Source organism: Eptatretus burgeri, chromosome 10 (assembly GCF_056783735.1).
Source record: "Eptatretus burgeri isolate ZD-2024b chromosome 10, Ebu_testis_v1, whole genome shotgun sequence".
Lineage (NCBI taxonomy): Eukaryota > Metazoa > Chordata > Myxini > Myxiniformes > Myxinidae > Eptatretus > Eptatretus burgeri.
The window spans coordinates 69339067-69358898 of NC_140970.1; the positions used below are offsets into that span (position 1 = coordinate 69339067).

The following is a 19832-nucleotide window of genomic DNA, read 5'->3' on the forward strand; positions in this document are numbered from 1 at the left end:
ATCGCTGAACTCTGGGGAGGCCATCCTGGGGCTTCGTTGGGCCTCGACACAGGACGTTAGCTCTCCCTTATTCCCCTCCGGGAAGGGAACGTAGGGGTTGGGAGTAGGCTCGGTGACAGGATAGGTTAGCCGAACAAGGACAGTAAAGGGGGTTCGGGGACGATTTATAGTGGGGAAGTAAAAAAAAAAAAAAAGTTGGGGCTAAATTGGGGTTTGACAAATTAAGGGAGTGGGTATGTACAGTGACAGGCAAAGGCGATAGGTGGGAGGGAGACAGGTAAGTAAGGTCGAGCCCGCCTTCCAAGTGGCCAGCACCACCGCACTCCCTCCACCAACCTCCACGGAACGGCAAAGGCTGGCCAACTTCATCTGCAGCTGCTGTGCTGCAAGGCCTGTGCCGGCTGGATCGTCTGCAGCTGCTGTGCTGCAAGGCCTGTGCCAGCCCACTTCATCTGCCGGCTGGCTGTTTTTCTTCAAGGCCTGTGCCGGCCAGTTCATCTGCCGGCTGTGTTTGCCTGCAGCGGCCTTCTTCTGCGGGCTGTGTTTGCCTGCTGCCTTTGCCATGCCATGCCATGCCCACTGCCCACGTTCACCAGCCCCCGTTCAATTTTTGCTTTGCCCCCCTGTTCATTGCCATGTGCGCCAGGATCAGAAAGCAACAGTTTGCAAGCTGCAAGAACTGCCCTGTTGGCAGCTACAACACGGGCCTGCAGTGGCGGCCCGTGCACCGTGTTTGTGTTCATCCATCCATTCGTTGTGTTCATTGCGTGTGCCACTTGAGCTGGCACGGAGACTACGTTTGTGCAGCCCATGCACCGTTGTGGTTCACTGCGTTCAGTTCAAAAAGGAAGGCCTTGGACTGCGTGTGAGCAGCCGGCCACGTTCCCTGTCACCTGCATTGTTTTGAGCCAGAGACTGCATGCGAGCAGCCTGGCTCCCTGCTAACTGCTTTCTTTTTGCAGAGTTCAGTGATCCTGGGCCATGGTTTAGTGTAAAATTTGTAAGTTAAGGTTAAGATGTACTGTACATATGAGTGCGCCCCCGGCATGTCTGTCTTAGCGCCGGCAATTTTATTTAAGTCGTCCGTGTGAGTGAGTTTGTTAGGTAGTTACTCAGCCCTTAGGTTATTTATTTTGGGGACACGAATACCATGAATGTCGCACTCAGGGATCCGTAGGTAAAATGTACTAGGGGAAAACTACACATGATGGCACACGAAAATTTGACGACTCGGGACGAGTCTGTAAAAAGGGGAGGGGGTAGTGTTGTGGTTGACAAAATTCACAAACCACCATTCGGGTCCCTTAGGTGAGATATCTCGGTAAGTATATGTGTAGTTAGGCCCAAACCCGTTGTCTAGAGGGAATAAATGTCATTCATGCGGGCTGCGACTCTTCAGGATAGCCGTTTTTCTTTTACTATCTTTATTTTGGACCAGCCGCCATTACTACCACCACCAACCACGTCTCAACAGCCATCACAACAACAACCACCAACCACAACGCCGCTTCACAACAACAACCACCAACCACAACGCCGCTTCACAACAACAACCACCAACCACAATGCCGCTTCACAACAACAACCACCAACCACAACGCCGCTTCACAACAACAGCCACGACCTTTACCGTCACAACTCGCCACAATCGCATCACCGTCATTCCCACGCCACTTGTGGGCACCGATACTGGACTCGTGCAGGGCGCGCACCGAGCAGCGTATTCAAAAACATCACGGACTTTCCGCAGAAAACGGATCAAAAACGACTCACGCCCACTTTTGTTCCGTCCAATCGGAGAGCCAGTTAGAGAGGTGAAGGGTCGGAGGCAAAGGGTCAAGGGTGAAAGAGCGAAGCCACGGGGCTTATATAAACGGCTGCGTTCGTCAGTAAAGGCAGTTGTGCGGAGTTCAAGAGAGTCGTCGGTGGAGCTGGAAAGAAGTGGGAGAAGTCAAGAGTGAAGAGTTGAGACGAGCCAAGAGAGGAGACGGAGAGGGCGAGTAGACGGAGCTGTGGAGAGGTGGCGGCGGCGAAGGCAGACGAGGGGGTGCTCGCGTCGGTGCCGGGAGCTGCAGAGGGAGAGGCCAGCAACGCGACCGAGGTCGAGGAGGAGACGCTCGCCGCGGGACCCGAGACAGGGTGATATCCTCCTTCCCCCGAGCATCAGCAACCCCCTCCTGTTTCCCCCCACGCTGAGATAGTGCGACAAAGGGGGCCCCTTTCCCACCCCCTACCAGACACTGTCCGCGAGGCCCGCGGAGTTGAGGCACCACCGCCGCTCTGCGTCTCATCATCAGACGGGTAGGCCCGACACGGTCTCGGCCCCAGGCCCGCCTACCCCCCTCATCCTGGAGGGTGGTTCTCTTTTCTTTTGCTTTGGGAATATGTGTTGTCGGCGCCGTCTGTGAAGTAAAATTGTATAAGTGTTGCCGTGTGCTCGGTAGTCGGATAGCTCTGCATTGTCTTCTTCTTTTATATTTGCTTTTGGTGTAATTGTATATGTGTGCTTTCCGTTCATCGCGAAATAAATGCGAATTATGTTGAACTGTTTTCCCGCTTCGCTTCGTCTTTTCCTCTATTGAATCTCCATCTTGCTTCACGTAAAGGGTTGGTCGTGGGCTAAAACGCCCGATAATTAATCGAATCGTCGAGGCCGACGAATAACACCGCTCGGTTATCCCGATAGTACGGAACGGGTCGCTTAAAGTGGCCCGTGTCCGAAGTCGACCTGCGGCGAGGTGCGATCGCCCGGTCTACCCTCCGTGTGGGTACTTAGGTAGGTCGAATTTGGCGAGCAACCCTATCCCACGCGGGGGCCGATTGGCACGATCGTGGTGAGACCGAAAGGTCCACCCGTGACTGGTTCCCGGCATTAGTCCGAGAGGATCACGACTGGATTGTCCGTCCGGTGGGCGACGTGCCGCGATTCGAGTTACGTGGCCGTCCGCACGCCGGCGGGCGCGAATCCGCAACAATATATATATACACATATATATATATATATATATATATATATATATATATATATATATATATATACATATATATATATATATATACACATATATATACATACATACATACATATATATATATATATATATATACACATATATATATACATACATACATACATATATATATATATATATATATATATACACATATATATATATACATACATACATACATATATATATATATACACATATATATATATATACATACATACATACATATATATATATATATACACATATATATATATACATACATACATACATATATATATATATATATACACATATATATATATACATACATACATACATATATATATATATATATATATATATATATATATATATATATATATATATATATACACATATATATATACATACATACATACATACATACATATATATATATATATATATATATATATATATATATATATATATATATATATATATATATACATACATGTGTATATTGGGAACCGCATCCTTCCAAATCAATAGCAAACATCACGCAGTGGTCCCTAGACAGTTATTCCATTAATGTACGTTCAGATAGTCCGTTCCCTTTTGTTTAGTAGGACAACGGGACAGTACATTGTGTGGATCTCATAGCTGGGTCTGTTTACACCACTCTAACTTCATTTCACCTATTCTTTTCTGCTTATTCCTGAAATAAATCAAAGCAGAGACTGCACTCAGACAGCCACCTGTAAAAACTGCAGCCACACCTTCAACGTATACCTCCTTGCAGAGGCCAACGCGCGCAGCACGTTCCGCGGCATGGGGAGGGGAATAGAGAGCCATAACAACACCACACGAGCATCGACGGCGCAGCTGCGAGGACACAGCGATACCTTTGAACGAACCTCTTCCGCAAGCTCGAGATGATCGTCTGACGTTTCCAATGATCTGGGATGAGATTGCCGGTTGCATTAAAAAGGCAGACGAACGAATATCTCTTAAAGACGCTGCACAGATGTTGTTTTTCACAATACAGAAGCAAATGACCCAATATCAGCGAGAGCGTGGCTGGCAGCTTGGTGCCGATAACTACATCGTCAGAGGCCGAGAATAGAAAAACAACAACCACGCCACGTTGTACAGGACACAAGTGTGCAAGATACGGCGGCGCGTTCTTTTCACCCCATTTCTGGATTTAATTATATCGGCATCCTCTTTTCCCTCCATTTCTCCATCTGATCCTTATATCTATATTCTTTTTCATTCCAAACCTCCTTCTAATTATAATTATATCTGATCGTTCCCCTCAATTCCTGACACAGATTGGGGTTGGCCCCATGCACACGAAGCAGAATCGGGCGAACGCAAGCGCTGGACACGTGCTTAATGGCGGATCCGTGCGCACTGTACGGGACGTGCCCGATGGCAGGCAAAACCGGTCGCAGCTCGTGACACCTTATTATCGTACAGAGCAGGGCCCGAATGGCACACATCTTGTTCTGGTCTGTGCACGGGTTTATCCTAACATCTAACTGTTTGTGCATGGGTTTACCCCCAACACCTTACCGTTTGTCCTCGCTGGTGGCCGCGGGTTTTCCTCACGGACGGCGGACGTCTCCTCGCCTCTCCGCCCGGCGAAGCCACGATCAGGCAGAGACGTGCTGTGCGGTTCAGATCGTTCGGGCCGTGAGGCGCATCGTGCAGCAGGCATTGATCAGCGCTAATCGGGGGTGCCCAGGCGGGCATGCGGGGCTGACACAACCCTCGGCCGGTCGCCGGGGCATGGTCCGGGAGATTAGTGGAAGGCAATTCATGTCACAGAGTTCGGAGCAGGGCGATTCATATCATGGGGCTCGGAGCGAGACTATTCCGCAGCTTGGAGTTATCTTGCCGGAAGTGGAGTAGAGCGGTGCTGGCCATCACGGCCGGGCGACGTAGTGATCCGGGCCCAATCAGAGCAGCCGATTCGGGTGACGACACATCGCTTCGGGGTTGTGCCCCCACCCTGCACCCCAGGGTCTATAAAGGATGGATGGCGAGGCCGTCCATAGTTCCAGTTCCGGTTTTGGTGTCTTGGCCATTGCTGGTGTCGGCTCATCCCGTTCTTTGCCCAGCTTGAGATCGAACTCTCCACCTTCACTCGTCCTTCTGAAGTCATCGCCTGCGACTCTGCCTCCACGTCGCTGACTCCACCCACCCACCTGGTCCCGTCTATCACTCCGCCCACTTGCTCTCAACTCTGCCTTTTCCACCCAAGTCCGTCCCTTCACGCCCGACGGTCGCGTCTCATTCTCTGGACCGACGCGAGCTGCACGAAGCAAGAGATGGTGTGCCAGCTGTCAGGGAGGTATCGCCCAGCAGAGCATCCCCCCCAAAAGGTATTAGTAGTGCAATCGGGCAATCGTGCAAGGTATTGAGAGACCATTCGTCTCATCTCCTCTTCATCAGTGTGTGTGTGTGTGTGTGTGTGTGTGTGTGTGTGTGTGTGTGTGTGTGTGTGTGTGTGTGTGTGTGTGTGTGTGTGTGTGTGTGTGTGTGTGTGTGTGTGTGTGTGTGTGTGTGTGTGTGTGTGTGTGTGTGTGTGTGTGTGTGTGTGTGTGTGTGTGTGTGTGTCCTGGCACCTGTCCTCGTAAGTTAAGATTGCAGAAGATTATTATTTCGGGTTCACTCTGCTTTGTGTCTGCTTTTGTAAGTTGCTTGTATTATCGTCGCACCTCATGCTTCTTTCTATCCCTGCATTACACACACCAATAAAACTATTCACTGTACCACATAACTTTCTTCGCCTGCTTGTAAATAAATGATTATTACAAAGGTTCCCAGCTCGTTTTTGTCTGTTCTTTCATCTGTGTGTGATGGCCTGCAATTCCGGACAGTTTGGTGGGAACCCGAGATAGCTTCACCCAACCCCCGGTCCGCAACAATATATATATATATATAGTCATAACCCCACCCCCCTTGACTCCATTAATGAGCAAATCAATATACTTTGGTACATCATGGGTGAAGAATGTTGTGGTCAAGTTTCATAAAAATGGTGTGTGTAGTTTTGAAAAAACAACGTAAAATAATTTGGGGAAAATTGTAGTTTTTGGTACTGTATTGCATTTATTTCGCAGGTTTTGACCACAGTGCAGTTATTCTTGTTAGTGCATGTGAGCTGATGCTGTCCAGTCGAGTAGCAGAGTCAGAGTTGAATGTTGAAAAAACCTTCTCCATGTTCTCAGGTGCAAAAAACACAGAGTCCAGTAACAGTTGGGTACAACAGGGAAGGATGGGTACCAAGAGTGAGGGGTTGGGGATACAAGATTTGGAAGAAAACCTAGAATTGAGGCATTCAGCCTTCTCATGAGCAGAGTCAACTGTGGTGCCATTTGATGAGAGGGAAGGGATGGAAGGGAAGCATACAGCAGAGACAGACTTAACAAGGTACCACCAGGTTTTAGAGAAGGGAGACAAGTTTGAAAGTTCATTCTCGAGGTTTGACAGATGTTGTTTTCTGGCTCTCCTGAGAGTGGACACACACTTGTTATAGACTTTTTGGAATGCACTGAGATTGCATTTGGTCAGATTGGCCTTCCAGAAAGAGAAGGCAAGTTGTTTCAGAACAACTGTCTCATCACTGGATTCAGTGTACCATGGGTGAGAAGAAGATTAGGAACATTGAAAATGGTTCATGTTTCCATGAGTTTTTTGAAATTGGGATGTTGAATTTTTTTCAGATGTGCTGGTGGATAACTACACATACTTTGTTGTGCCTTTGTGTGTACAGCTGTTCTGACATAAGTTTTTACATCGCAATAGGAGGTGACTCATACTTTCTGTTTCTACCTTGCAAAATATACACTTGTCCGATTGACTCGGTACCATCATTTTCTAAAAGCCATTCATATGATGTCCTTGGTCTTGGAATTTTATTATGATTGTTTTTCCATCCAAGTTGAGCTGACCTCTTGTCATTCCAATTGTCAGTGGTATACTTCATCTGTGGATATTTTGCTTTATATTTTTCATTTGTCTTTTTTGCAATTATTGGGGCTGTTTCTGCTGCTCTTTTAGCTTCATGTGTGACATCTTCTACTTGCACCTGTCTTTGGAATTTTTTTGTTAAGTGTGTTCGGGATTCCTTTTCTGGCTTGCTGTCTTTGTGTTTGTGTACAAATCGGATGGTCTGTCTAACTTTTCATGGATTCAGCCAATCCCACAGATTTTAGGACGATGAAGGTGTCCACTTTGGTGAGCCACTCATCTATTCTCTTTTCCTATTGGATAAGTTTGTTAAATGTTCGAGCATAGTGATTTTGGAGACCATCTAGTTATGCTAGCCAGAAGTTTGGAATTCCATCTGGGCCAGGGCTTTTAAAGTTTGGCATTTTTGCCGGTTGTTTTTTTGTTTTTTTTCTTCATCGCATATCACTGGGGGCATTTCATTTCGGTGCTGCTTTTTCTTTTCCAAGCTTTGGATCCAATCCACTTCCTCATTATGTCATTTTGGTTCTTTATAAATTCCTTTGCAGAAATTTTCAAGTCTATCTTTCTCGGGGATCTTGATACATTTGGCTTTTGTTTCCCGAGGTCACGATAAAATCTTTTCAGGTTATTTTCAAACAAGTGGTTTTATTTTCTCCCTTTGTTGATGTCATCATAATTTTTTTTTTAATTTTCCTTGCTATCATTTCTATTTTGACTTTGTTTTCAGCAACCATTACCTCTAGATCTTTGTCTTCACTGATATATATATATATATATATATATATATATTTTTTTTTTTTTAATTCTCTTCACCAGCTTTGAGCTTCCGTTTCCTCTTAAGAATTGTTGCATTTGTCCCTTTTCCTTTCTCATTTGCTCTTGTGTCTTTAGTTTCTGATTCCATGGTGGTGCTTGGTCTCTGTCTGTGGGGTCTGGTTTGTTATTCTTATGGAATTGTTTGCATGTTACTTTTTTTTGAATGAGCAGTGCCACTGCAAAGCTCACAGTATAGGTGACCTTCAAGGGAGGTGATTTTAATATCATTCTTCTGAGTGCTCGGTTGTTTCTCCTGACTTGTATTTTGTCTGTTTGTTGTTTTCTATTCTGTGGAGTTGTGTTCTTTCCATGGGTGGTATCAATGTCATATCCTCTATTTTGTTGGCCAACTTTTCTTCAAGTCTACAAAGCTCATCATCTTATTCATCTTACTCCTCTTCTCTGCCCAGTTGTTCTCCCGTGTCATCCTGCTCATTATCATCTTGTGTTCTTGCTCTTATCCCTTCTATCTGTGTAGGTGTCATCTAATTGGGTGAGCATGTTGGACTTGTCCTCTCTCAGGGGTAGGTCTGTATCTTTTATTTTGTTAAACTTGGTCTCTACCTCTAGACCTCTAGTGCTAAGCTGGTCCAAGCTTTGGCTTCATTGCATAGCCTCTCTTTGTGCCACTGCGGCCAAGTCTCCTTCATCCTTTTGTTCATCCCCCAGTAAGTACCAGCTCCCATCGTCCTCTCTCTTTTGCCACTTGTTGTTTAGCACTCATTTTAATTTCTTCTATTCTATTTTTGGTTAGACGTTTGTGGATCGCCGCACTCTTTCAAATTTGTCGAGTGGGATCATCTCTGTTCTGCTGGCCAATTTATTTTTCCTCCAAGCTCCACTTTCCTTATTTGAGCCTCTCATCTGGAGCGTTACCTTTGGTGGTTATGGGGTAGGTAGCATCTTCACAGCTTCTCACCCCGGTGCAGCTCTCTACCTCACTATCACACAATGTTTTGTCACATTTAAGGAAGTGGTCATTTATTTTATCAGCGTACATTCCGGCTGGACAGTATGGCTGTACAAACACCAGACTATGCTTGAAAGGGGTCTGCGTCTCTGTTTTCAAGAATTTTTTTTTCAATTCAGTTTCAACATACTATTTGTCTCTCTCTGACCATGCCTCCACTATCCCCCTACACTCCGGCAATAATTTCTCCCTTCATGAGTCAGCTCACAGGCCACACGACATCTCGACCAGGGCCAAATCAGCCCCACATTGGTCCGGGTTTATCCCGTTTTTCCCTAGCCAGCCTACAAAACCAGCAGTGTCTGCCGGGAGCATCTCGGCATGAGAATCATTCAGATACTCAGGCCTCTGGAGAAGAGAGCAGCTGTGCAGCAATGCGAGCTGCAGGCCTCAAAGCCATGTATCTGTCTAAACGTCTATAATCGAGGAACTACATCATTCCAATTGAATTATACAAATTGAAGACTGTATAATACAAATCGGAACACGAAATGGCAGTTTAGTAGTACTTTGGCTCTGAATTTGGCAAAATTTTACAGCGTCTCGTCTCATGCATGTATGAGCACAGCAGGGAAAACAACCACTTCAGTCTGTCTGAAAATCAGAAAAAAAGAAAATCATTCCAAGCAGGAAATATAGTTTTTATGGACGTCATAAAGGACAAAAACAACAGGTATGAAGAACTCATGTAACATATTAAACAAGAGCAAGAATTGCTTTGCAAGACATGTCCCCTCCCGATGTGATATTTTCTAAGTCAAAAAAAGGGCATAATGCCATGAAAAATTGATGAAACACGCTGAAACTCAAACTTGTTTTGTAACTTATCACAAAGGCATGTACCAAGTTTCAGTTGAATACAGTATGTTAAAGGGTGTGGGGAAAAAAAAAAGTCTGAAAAACCACAGGTGTGTGGGACGGACGAATGGCAAACCTATAGTTCCCTCCAGTGAAACCAGCATAATAAGGTGGTGTAAAAGACAGTGTATCCCAAATGCATCAATGGCGGTAAAGTTCCAATGCAATGGTTTTTTTTTTTGGGGGGGGGGGGTTCTACAGCCTTTAAAACCTTTCATTTAAAGCTCAATTTAATTTTATATTTTGAATACTGTAAAACACAAATCTGCTTGTTTACACTTCAAAAACCTTCAGTTTAGCAATAATTTGACAAAATTGTACACCATCTCGACCACTCAAATTTGCAGCTCGTGCTCTGAGGGTGGAGGAACATCGAGCATCAATTCCCTCAGAAGGAATTTCCTCCTTCCATGGATGGCAACCGAAAGAGATTGTCTGTTCTCTTATCCTTTTAAATGCTGAATGTCGAGCAAAGGAAGCAGCACGTACCATGTTTTTTTTGAGTCTTTGGTACGACTCAGCCGGGGTTTGAACCAGTGTGAACTGATTGCACCACTTTCCTCTGTTTATTTCCCTATTTCCCAACAAATCGACTATAACACATCTTGCCACATATGGTGCAATGATTTATTTACATTTAATATAAATGTAGAGAATTGAGATCAAACCAATCTTAAAGAACTGACATTATACAGGAACTATAAACTGATCAGCCAAATCAAACATTACTGTCAACTATTGGAGTTAATGGCAAGTATAGGATCATAGATACAAGGTTAACTTTCAAAAACATAGTTTTAATTTGCATTTTTCATGAACTGCAGTATATTTTGCTGAGACCCCAGGTCCATACTGTTCAAGCTTATTTTGCTCAGATGATCTAATTTGACAGGCTATACAATTCTACAAAGTAGTCTTGTGAATGTGGATTCGCTGACATGTGATGGGCATGGCTCGAGGTATCCACTTATCGAAGGAACAATATTGTGGGAAAGCAAAGCTATATTTCTGGTGATGTATGAATGCCAGTATTACAGCAAGTACCCCATAGCAACAATAATTTGTGACATACTTTATAAGGAGAGGGACAATGTTGTGTGTAAGCAAAGGGTAGACATGGTACTCCAGGGTAGATGGTTGGATTAGGAAAGGTCAATAGGGGTAAGTAATAAAGATCATGGGACAGAATTAGGGATGACAAGAGATGGTGGTGAACTGCTTGCTTGAAGCCCTGGAGGGAAGAGTGAGACAGAACAACCTCTGGAAAGTGGTTCCATACATGGGAAAAGCAAAGAATAAAATAGTTGAGGTGAGTAGACAGGCTCGATTATGGAAGTGTAATAAGGAGGGAGTTTTTGGAAGAATGCATGCAACCTGGAGTAGAGAGGGTCAGAGTATCGAGACAGCGGAGGGAGCAATATCGGAGAATAAACTAGAACATAGAGAGACCACTGACCTGCTTGCAGTGTGACAACAAGAGACCATGTGCTTCGTCATCATCGATGAAGATTCGAATAATGTTGAGAGCTTTATATTTCACAGATTCCAGGAGAGACGGGTGTGATTCTAAGGTGTCAGCCGAGAGCGGAGTGCAGGACTCCATTGAAATAGTCAAAGGCCTTGTAGACAGTGAGTAGTTCTGATTTTCAAAAGAAAGACTTGGAGCGATAGATGCCGAGTTTGCAAGTCCCAAGAAGTCCCACTGCCGGCGCTCCCGGGAGCTAGGCATCAAACCAACATCAGTCTGGCATATCCTCACTAAAGAACTGAATTTTTTCCCATACATCATCTCTATTAAGCATAAACGGAGTCAAGGTGGCATGAGGAGACTTGATGTGACAGGATGGAGCAGTACCTGAACTGGATCAACCCGATCTCTGTCTATGCCAACCGCCCTGCCACACTGGATGATCTGAAGCAGGAGATGTTAGACTACCTCCAGGCAGTGCCACATGAGAACTATAGGAAAGTGGGACAAAACTTTGGAGTCAGGATCAATGCCTGTCAGAACCACGGAGGGGCACATATCGAGAACATCAATTACAAGGATTTTGCGTAAAAGCCTATTTCAGCCCTTGGGCTCTCACTAACTTGAGCAGTGACTTACTGCAATCGCAATCGGTGGTATAAAATACCATGTCATAAGCTTTCAAGAAAGGTTTGGTTCACGTTGCTGAGGTTTTTGTTTCTTTGTAAATAAACATTTAAAGTTGCATCACTCTTTTTGAAATACCCTGTAAGAATAACAGAACATTTCATAATCTCAAACTGCATGGAGCAATGCAACACTAAAGCCTCATAGATATGTCGAGCCAACATCTCAAAACTCTGAAGGGAACATAATGTTTTACCTCCCATTTACTTCAGCAGATTATTATCCATAAAAGCATGTTGGGGTAGAAATGACAACCATATGTAAATGCGATCTTAAGAAAGGTATGCACTGACATTTTGCATCCCCATGTGCATGGCAGTGTCAACCAAGCAATATGTCCTGCAGGAGGATGATGCAACCATGGCAACTTACAGCGCAGTGGCAAGCATGATGGTTCCAAGTGAAGTATCTGGATGTCATAATACAAATAAAACCAGAAAGCATCTGAAAATGCAAAGCCTGTCTGCATCCGCTTTGTATTTGGACTTCTTCTGTATGCTAAACATTATGAAAACTGCTAAAAAAAAAAATACCTCAAAAATTGACGATTTTAGGTGACCTTGACCTTCTGACCTCAAAAGCAATAGACTTCAGTGGCCCAATATGCAAGTCCTGCTCAAATTTCAAGTCAATCGGATGAAAATGAAAGATTTTATGCAACCTTGACCTTTTGATCAAAAAAAAAAAAATCAAGTTTTTAGCTTTTGATTGGTGAACCAATTTAGTGACCCAAGATACAAATTCTTAAAATTTCAGGTCAATTGGATGAAAATTGACGATTTTATGTGATGCTGATCTTTGACCTTTTGACCAAATTATTAATTGGTCTTCTCCATATGCTCATAATAATTATTTGTTGAAAATTTGATGACGAAAGCTCAAATGGTATAAAATTACCCCCGTGCGGGAGTGACGGTCATCTCTGCGAGAAAATATATAGCCTCCTGAAGGTAGGGCAGTTTTTGCAAACTTTGAAGTCACGTGACGCGAAAACGAAAGCGAATATCGAAAATCCGGCCGGATCAAAATTTAGTTATTGTCCCATAGATTCATATGCCACAATCAAATTCAAGATCGCTTGAGAAATGTAGGAGGAGATAGATTTTGAAAATCGTCATTTTTGCATGAAAATCGTCATTTACGCATTTTTTGCCAACTTTGAAGTCACGTGAAACGAAAACGAAAGCGAATATCAAAAATCCGGCCCGATCAAAATTTAGATATTGTCCCATAGATTCGTATGCTACAATCAAATTCAAGATCGCTTGAGAAATGGCGGAGGAGATAGAATTTGAAAATCGTCATTTTCGCAACTTCAAAGGCCTCGTGACCTTGACTTCCGGTGACCTTGAAAGTCATACCATCGTGTAGGTCTCATCCACCTCTATCAGGATCACTAATGACCAGATCTCCCGCTTCAACTTCATTGTGGACGGACGGACGGATCGTCACCTCTCCTCTCAACACTAATATTATTAGGTCATGCTCGAAGAGATGACCTAAAAAAGGTTACAGCCCAGACAGACACTCAGACACACACAGATACTGAAGTGATTGCAAAACCCCGTCTCCTACTGTACAGAGGACGGGCCAAAAATAATCAAAGCAGGAATTTCAAAAAAGGTTCATCAAAAGTGCTCCAGTGTCAAATACAGTGTGAAATTTCTCGTTTTAAAGTATATTATTTAAAAAAAAATTCTTCAGGTTGAGACGAATTGATTTGACAGTTCATGGCATTGACCAACTCGTCGACCGAGAATTAACAGGGTCCAACTACACTTTTTTAAAGTTTGAGAAAAATGAAATCAAAAATTCAAAGTGGAATTGCCGCTATCTCATAACATTTTATTTTCATATCGTGTGCTACATAACAGGTACATATAAAGGTGACATAAAATAATATTACTTAGTTTCCTCTGTTGCCCTTCTACATGGGCTTCTTCTAAATTTGAATGAAATGTCAGATAGACCCTGTTAATTCTCGGTCGACGAACTAGGAATGGTTTGATACAGCTCGGTCAACCACCGCACTCACCATATCGGCAAGGACTTTTCCATGGTAGACAGGCCCTCAGGCATACTACTGATCTCAAATATTAATTTGATGGAGTATTTCACATCCACGAAACCTCAATTATCGACACTCGCTGACCGCTACCCTTACCGGCCTGTCAATCTTCTTCACATACTGCGGTGCATGTTTATGCACCTGTTCCCATCCACACCTCTGTCTATCTGTTCACCTGCAACCACCTATCGATGAGCTCTTCCACAAGCCTTGACCTTTGCAGAAAAGAAAAAGGAATTCCAGATAGATGGGACAACTGGCATAACATGTCCTCCAGATGATGGACACTTCTGTGATGTGTCAGAGTGATAGTTGTGGATTTAATGATCTTTGGAAGGAGAACAACGATAACCATAGAACCATGGAAAAACAAAGAAAACCCAGAGGTATCTTCAATGCCTTAAAAAAAAAAACTTTTTTAGGGTTTATTTTGGATGAGCAATAGTTGTATTTTCCTTGACTAGTGAGCAGTTATTCAGTGAGCACTGTTACATGTTCCATTCCCAAATGAGCAAGATAATGTGTTACACTTTATACACAGCTAATATTCGAAAAATAGAGGAAACTTTGTCCCAAAAGTAGTTTGAGCAATTCATATTTGAAACAAGAATTTAAACTGATATGAATATTGAATTAAATAAAAACATCAACATGTATTATTGTGCAATGCTATAAATAAATATGTCATATAAATAAACATATGGAAGCACCTAAATAAAATCCAACTCGTTCACTTATCCATAAGATTCAGTTTACTGGTTCCATCATACAAGAATGCTATTCCGATCCACCCTCTTACCTTCCATCCTCCATTTACCTCTATCAGTTATTATCCTCCTGATGTCATGATAACAGATTTAGAAAATATTTTCAAATTAGCAACGGTATCCTGCCAAAGGCATACGCAATTCATAAGATTCCTCTAACATGCATAAGAGAATGCTAGCAGAAAGGGACATCTTTTGGAACTCCGTTAGACGTAGGACGAGCCATGCGTACATGCTTCTGATCTGATCCCGTCTACGATTCTCCTTAACAGGAGATGGAGTCGTGAATCGTGCCGAAGCAGTCTCATGGCAATAAATATTCTGGTTGTCTTTTCATTCCCTTCCCAATGGTAGCCAGAGAAGGCATTTTGAATATGATAACGGAAAACAATGGCCTGCTGTTTCCGAAGATCCGAGAAGAATATTTCACGTCAAAAAGCGAATTATAGCAAATCGTGATCTGTTTTAGGATGCAGCACCCCATTGTCTAGAAGGCCGTGAGTTAATGTTAGCAACTTACGTATATATGAAGGAATTTTTTACCACCCCGTTCCCCATTACAACTCAACCAATGAATACAGTTTCCCTTATTCCGATATCCTCTCAAACGTATCTCACCAATTCTCCCGTATATCCTGTCATCCTTTAAATTATAATGTCTACACAGCCCCTCTCGATATGTACGTGATAAACATATGGCCACTTCCAAGGTATATTACAGTATAATACACACAGTTATTCCACAAAGTAATCAATGTTCGGCACGCTCAGGATGAGTACTCACTTCAAACCAAATCTGTGACACATTTACAAGATGTAGCAACAACATCATCAACCAACTTCCCAATAGTTCCACCATGTGCAAGCTCAACTTCATGTCTGTTTGTCTGTCTCTCTCTCTCAAGTCCAATTGCCCCCTCCCTCTGTGTCCACATCTCAAACAAGATTCATGACCACTTTCTGCTGTTATGCAGTTGATGAAAAGAGGACACAATTGTGGCCACCTTTTTTAAACAACTTGTGTTTTCATTGGAGCCAACGACACTTCTTTGATTGGTGTGAATCTTATTCTCGTGCATCCGTCTCTCGGCTTCGTAATGGAACTTGAAATTTTGCACCACGAAAGGTACGGGAAGAGCCACCACGAGCACGCCGCTGATAGCACAAAGAGAGCCAACGAACTTTCCCATGGGTGTTAGTGGCGTGATGTCGCCATAGCCCACGGTGGTCATGGTCACCACAGCCCACCAAAATGCTTCGGGGATGCTCTCGAGTGGCGTATCCCCACGATTCAACTCGGTGTAGTAAACCAAGCTCGCAAAGATAATGACTCCGATGAAGAGGAACACGATGAGGACCAATATCTCCCGGAAGCTTGACATCAGGGTCTTTCCGAGCACGCGCAGGCCGCAGAAATGGCGTGACAGCTTCAGAACGCGCAACACGCGCACGAGACTGAGCCCTTGGAGTAAAGAGATGTAAGACTTGTTTCTGTTGGTTATGAGCAGAAAGATGAGTTGAATGTAAAAAGGCAATATTGATGCCATATCGATGATGTTCATCGCATTTTGGAAAAACCGAAGCTTATTAGGGCTGCATATGTAATATGCGCCGAGCTCCAGTGTGAACCAGATGACGCATACGCATTCAACGACAAAGAATGGATCATCTGTGTGCAACGATCTCAAAGTCTCATTGTGGTGTTTGTATCGTATATGAGGCAGAGTGCTCACGCAGTAAGCCGTCACTGAGAGCAGCACAATGGCAAGAGATACCAATGAGAAAAGATAAGCAACGTATGAACTATCAGGTTTTTCAAGAAATATCCAAAGACGGTGTTTCCATCCTTCTCTTGGCAACTGAAATTCCTTTGCCACAGAAAGACCTTCCTCCTCCAGAAATGCCCCCATGGCTTCCTCTCCCAGGTCAAAGAACTCGAGCTCGTTGCGGAACACAATGAACGGAACATGTCCAGGTCGTTTGAGCATCCCACCTGACTGGTAGTAGTGAAGTATGGCTGGAAAGGTCTCACAATGGCGATCAAAGAATATCTCGTCACGGGTAGGGTGGTGGTACAATTTTCTGCGTGCAGGGTCTCCAAGGAGTGTGTTGGGAAAGTTCGCTAGCGTTCGCTCTGCAGTCTCGAAGCGCATTCCTGAGATGTTCAGGACGACGTACTCTTCATGACTCGACGATGCCGTCTCCTCTTCAGACCTTTTTCCATTTGGAAGAGATTCAATGTCTTGCATGCCTTCTTGGTTCTTCATTGCAAGGGGATTATTTCACTTAATTCAGATTAGCGTCTTGTACGACCGGGAGAATTTATCACAAGTCCATCAAGGAGGAATAATGGAGAGGAATGGCATTATGGATGTCACCCAAATCTTCAATTCAGTGATATTTATCCGATGTAGCAGTTGATCTCTATCACAGTGAAACCGACTCGATCCTGCTGCTTCAATACAAGGATTGACAAGTGCTGTACAAATGTCCTTACATTCGTTTCTACAGCTGGTGGAGGGGGGAGTTGTTCACACTATGTGTATCTTGGTCTGCTCATATTACGTCAAGACTCATGTGCGCTCTGCAGGCTTTCCCTTTTGTGTGTCACGAACACTAAACAAACACGATGTGAAACCTGCACTTGGCAGTGTGCATGCATGATGAGCAGGACAGTGCAACAAATATTATCACCAGTCATAAACAGACAGACAGATAAAAGGGGGAAAGGGTGGGAGTGGGAGGTTGGTAAAAAGGTTCTCGAAAACATGCCAAGACATGCTAAAGTTATTCTTTTCAATTATAAGTATATATCATTGGTAGGGAATATATAAACAACTTTAATTTAAGTTCAGTTATTTTTATTTACACAAGCCATGCCTACCCGTACCCGTCGTTTCACAGATGGGTTAAATCAAAAGACAGAATGTTGCACTTCAAAATATATTGCTTGTCTATCTGTAAATCTCAATGTGGATGTAAAATGAAGTGAAACTACAACCGCATTTGGTGGAGCACATACCTCCACCAGGCTGAACAGTTTACATTTTGTATCCCACTGATCAGCCAGATCTGGATCCAGACTTGAACCAAAATCGAATCAGCTTGTTCTTGTCACCTATCCAATTCAACCACAAAGTTTTGTCATAACGTGTCCATACCATTTTGAGATATGATGCTACATGTTGTTTTTGGCCCAATCTCTCAATGGTGAGGAATCACTTTTAAAAGCTTCCAGTATCGGAATCCGGATCTTCACCAAAATCAAATAGTTTAGTCTTTGGCAGGCAGCCAAAATGTCCACTAAATTTTGTCCGAATCCATCAATAATTTATGAGAAATTTTGTTCACAAACAGACAGACAGACAGACAGACAGGGGTGAAAATATAGCCTCCATTCACTGGTGGTGGAGGTAATGAGTGTTGTTTAGTCCACTGTGGTCAGGGTCACCACAGCCCACCAAATTGCCTCAAGGATATTCTCGAGTGGCATATCCCTGCAATTTTATTTGGTGTTGTAAACCCTTCCTCCTCCAGAAACGCCAGTGTCCTCCATAGGATGGACAGGCATATATATACATATACATATACATATATACATATATATTTTTTCTTCTCTTCTTCTTTCGGCTGCTCCCTTTTGGGGTCGCCACAGCAGATCATCCGTATGATCCACATCGTGATTTGGCACATGTTTTACGCCGGATGCCCTTCCTGACGCAACCCTGGTCGCCTCTTACGACACAGGGATAAGGATTGGGTTTCGCCATGATTCCGGGCTGCCCTACACCCTCTCATAGCGCGGCCCGGCGCAGAGCTCCCGTCATCAAGCGATCCTCCAACCCAAGCCTCCAAGTAGCCGGATTACAGGCGCACGCCACTACGCACGGTATGTGTGTGTGTGTGTGTGTTCATTTATATGTACTATTAAATGTCAGTGTGTGTGTGTGTGTGTTCATTTATATGTACTATTAAATGTCAGTGCGTGTCGTCTGTCTGTCAGTCCATCCGTCTCCCTCCTCCATAACTCCAAAACCATGAAACCTCCCTCAAAATTCTCATTCTCATTTTTTTTTTTTTTTTCCTCTCTCTCTCTCTCTCTCTCTCTCTCTCTCTCTCTCTCTCTCTCTCTCTCTCTCTCTCTCTCTCTCTCTCTCTCTCTCTCTCTCTCTCTCTCTCTCTCTCTCTCTCTGCCTCTCTCTCTCTCTCTCTCTCTCTCTCTCTCTCTGCCTCTCTCTGCCTCTCTCTCCATTTCCCACCCCTCTCCTTCTCCCTCCCACACCTATCCTTTTCTGTCCCACCCTCCCCTCTCCCACCTCTTTTCCTCTCTCCCACTCTCAATCCTACCCCTCCCTTCTCCCCCCATTTCCACTCTCTCCCAGCCCTCTCCCACACCCCCTTTCACTCTCTTGCCCCTTCCTCTCTTTCCCATCCCTTTCTCTTACCTTCCTCTCTCTCTCCCACCCATCCCCTTCCCACCTCACCCCTTCCCCTCTTTTAAGGGGACCTTTAAGCACTGACAGTTTAGTTTTGAATTTAAACAGCTTCCCCAGAGGGTAGCATGGACTAATCAGATTCGGAGTGAGCTGACCGTAGGGGTGCAAAGGTTGCTGCTTATGCGAGCATGCATGCTTGCAGGCAGGCCTTTGCCAGGTAGATAGTGTGGGTTTTAAATGCTTTCACCACGTTTTATACAGAACCCGGTGGTTAAAAATAAATATGTTGCTGTTTCGGCGCATTATATTGCACTTCCCTTCCCCTCCCCTCATGACAGATTTTTTTTTATGATGTCATAGGTACCTTCGTTATGATGTCATAATTGCATATGCAGAACGCTACATCTGATCAGTATGAAAAATTTTGAAGGTCATCTTGGGATATAATGGTCCACAATTTTTTTGATGATGTCATGGTTACGTGATTCGGCAGCCATGTTTTCTTTGTTTTTTTTTTCCAACGTTCAAAAATCTTCTCTGAAATGGCTGAACCGGTCATCACTGCCAGTATTAATAAAGTGGCAGTTCTAATTATGTCTCCGATTAATTACGTAACACACCAGTACACAAATGCCACACAAAGTACACCTCACAAAACTACGTAAACATCATACAACACACCACACAAAACAAGTCTTGGCGAGGGTCTGCAACGTCTGAGTGTGCTTTTATTTGATTTTTTATGTTCGGCCATGAAGCAGAACATGTCATTCTTTTTGCTAACCTCACATCCATCCCTCACCTTT

At 43.9% G+C, this 19832-nt stretch overlaps 2 protein-coding genes across 2 annotated transcripts in view; both read right to left on the reverse strand.

The window, feature by feature from the left end:
- Positions 1–19832, reverse strand: part of LOC147018802 (uncharacterized) — a 120208-nt gene that overhangs the window by 26610 nt on the left and 73766 nt on the right. The window lies entirely within an intron of this gene.
- Positions 11396–17283, reverse strand: LOC147018804 (potassium voltage-gated channel subfamily A member 7-like). The gene has a single exon (XM_085898844.1). It carries the CDS (start codon positions 16855–16857, stop codon positions 15538–15540), a length of 1320 nt encoding a protein of 439 aa, XP_085754970.1. The 5' UTR covers positions 16858–17283; the 3' UTR covers positions 11396–15537.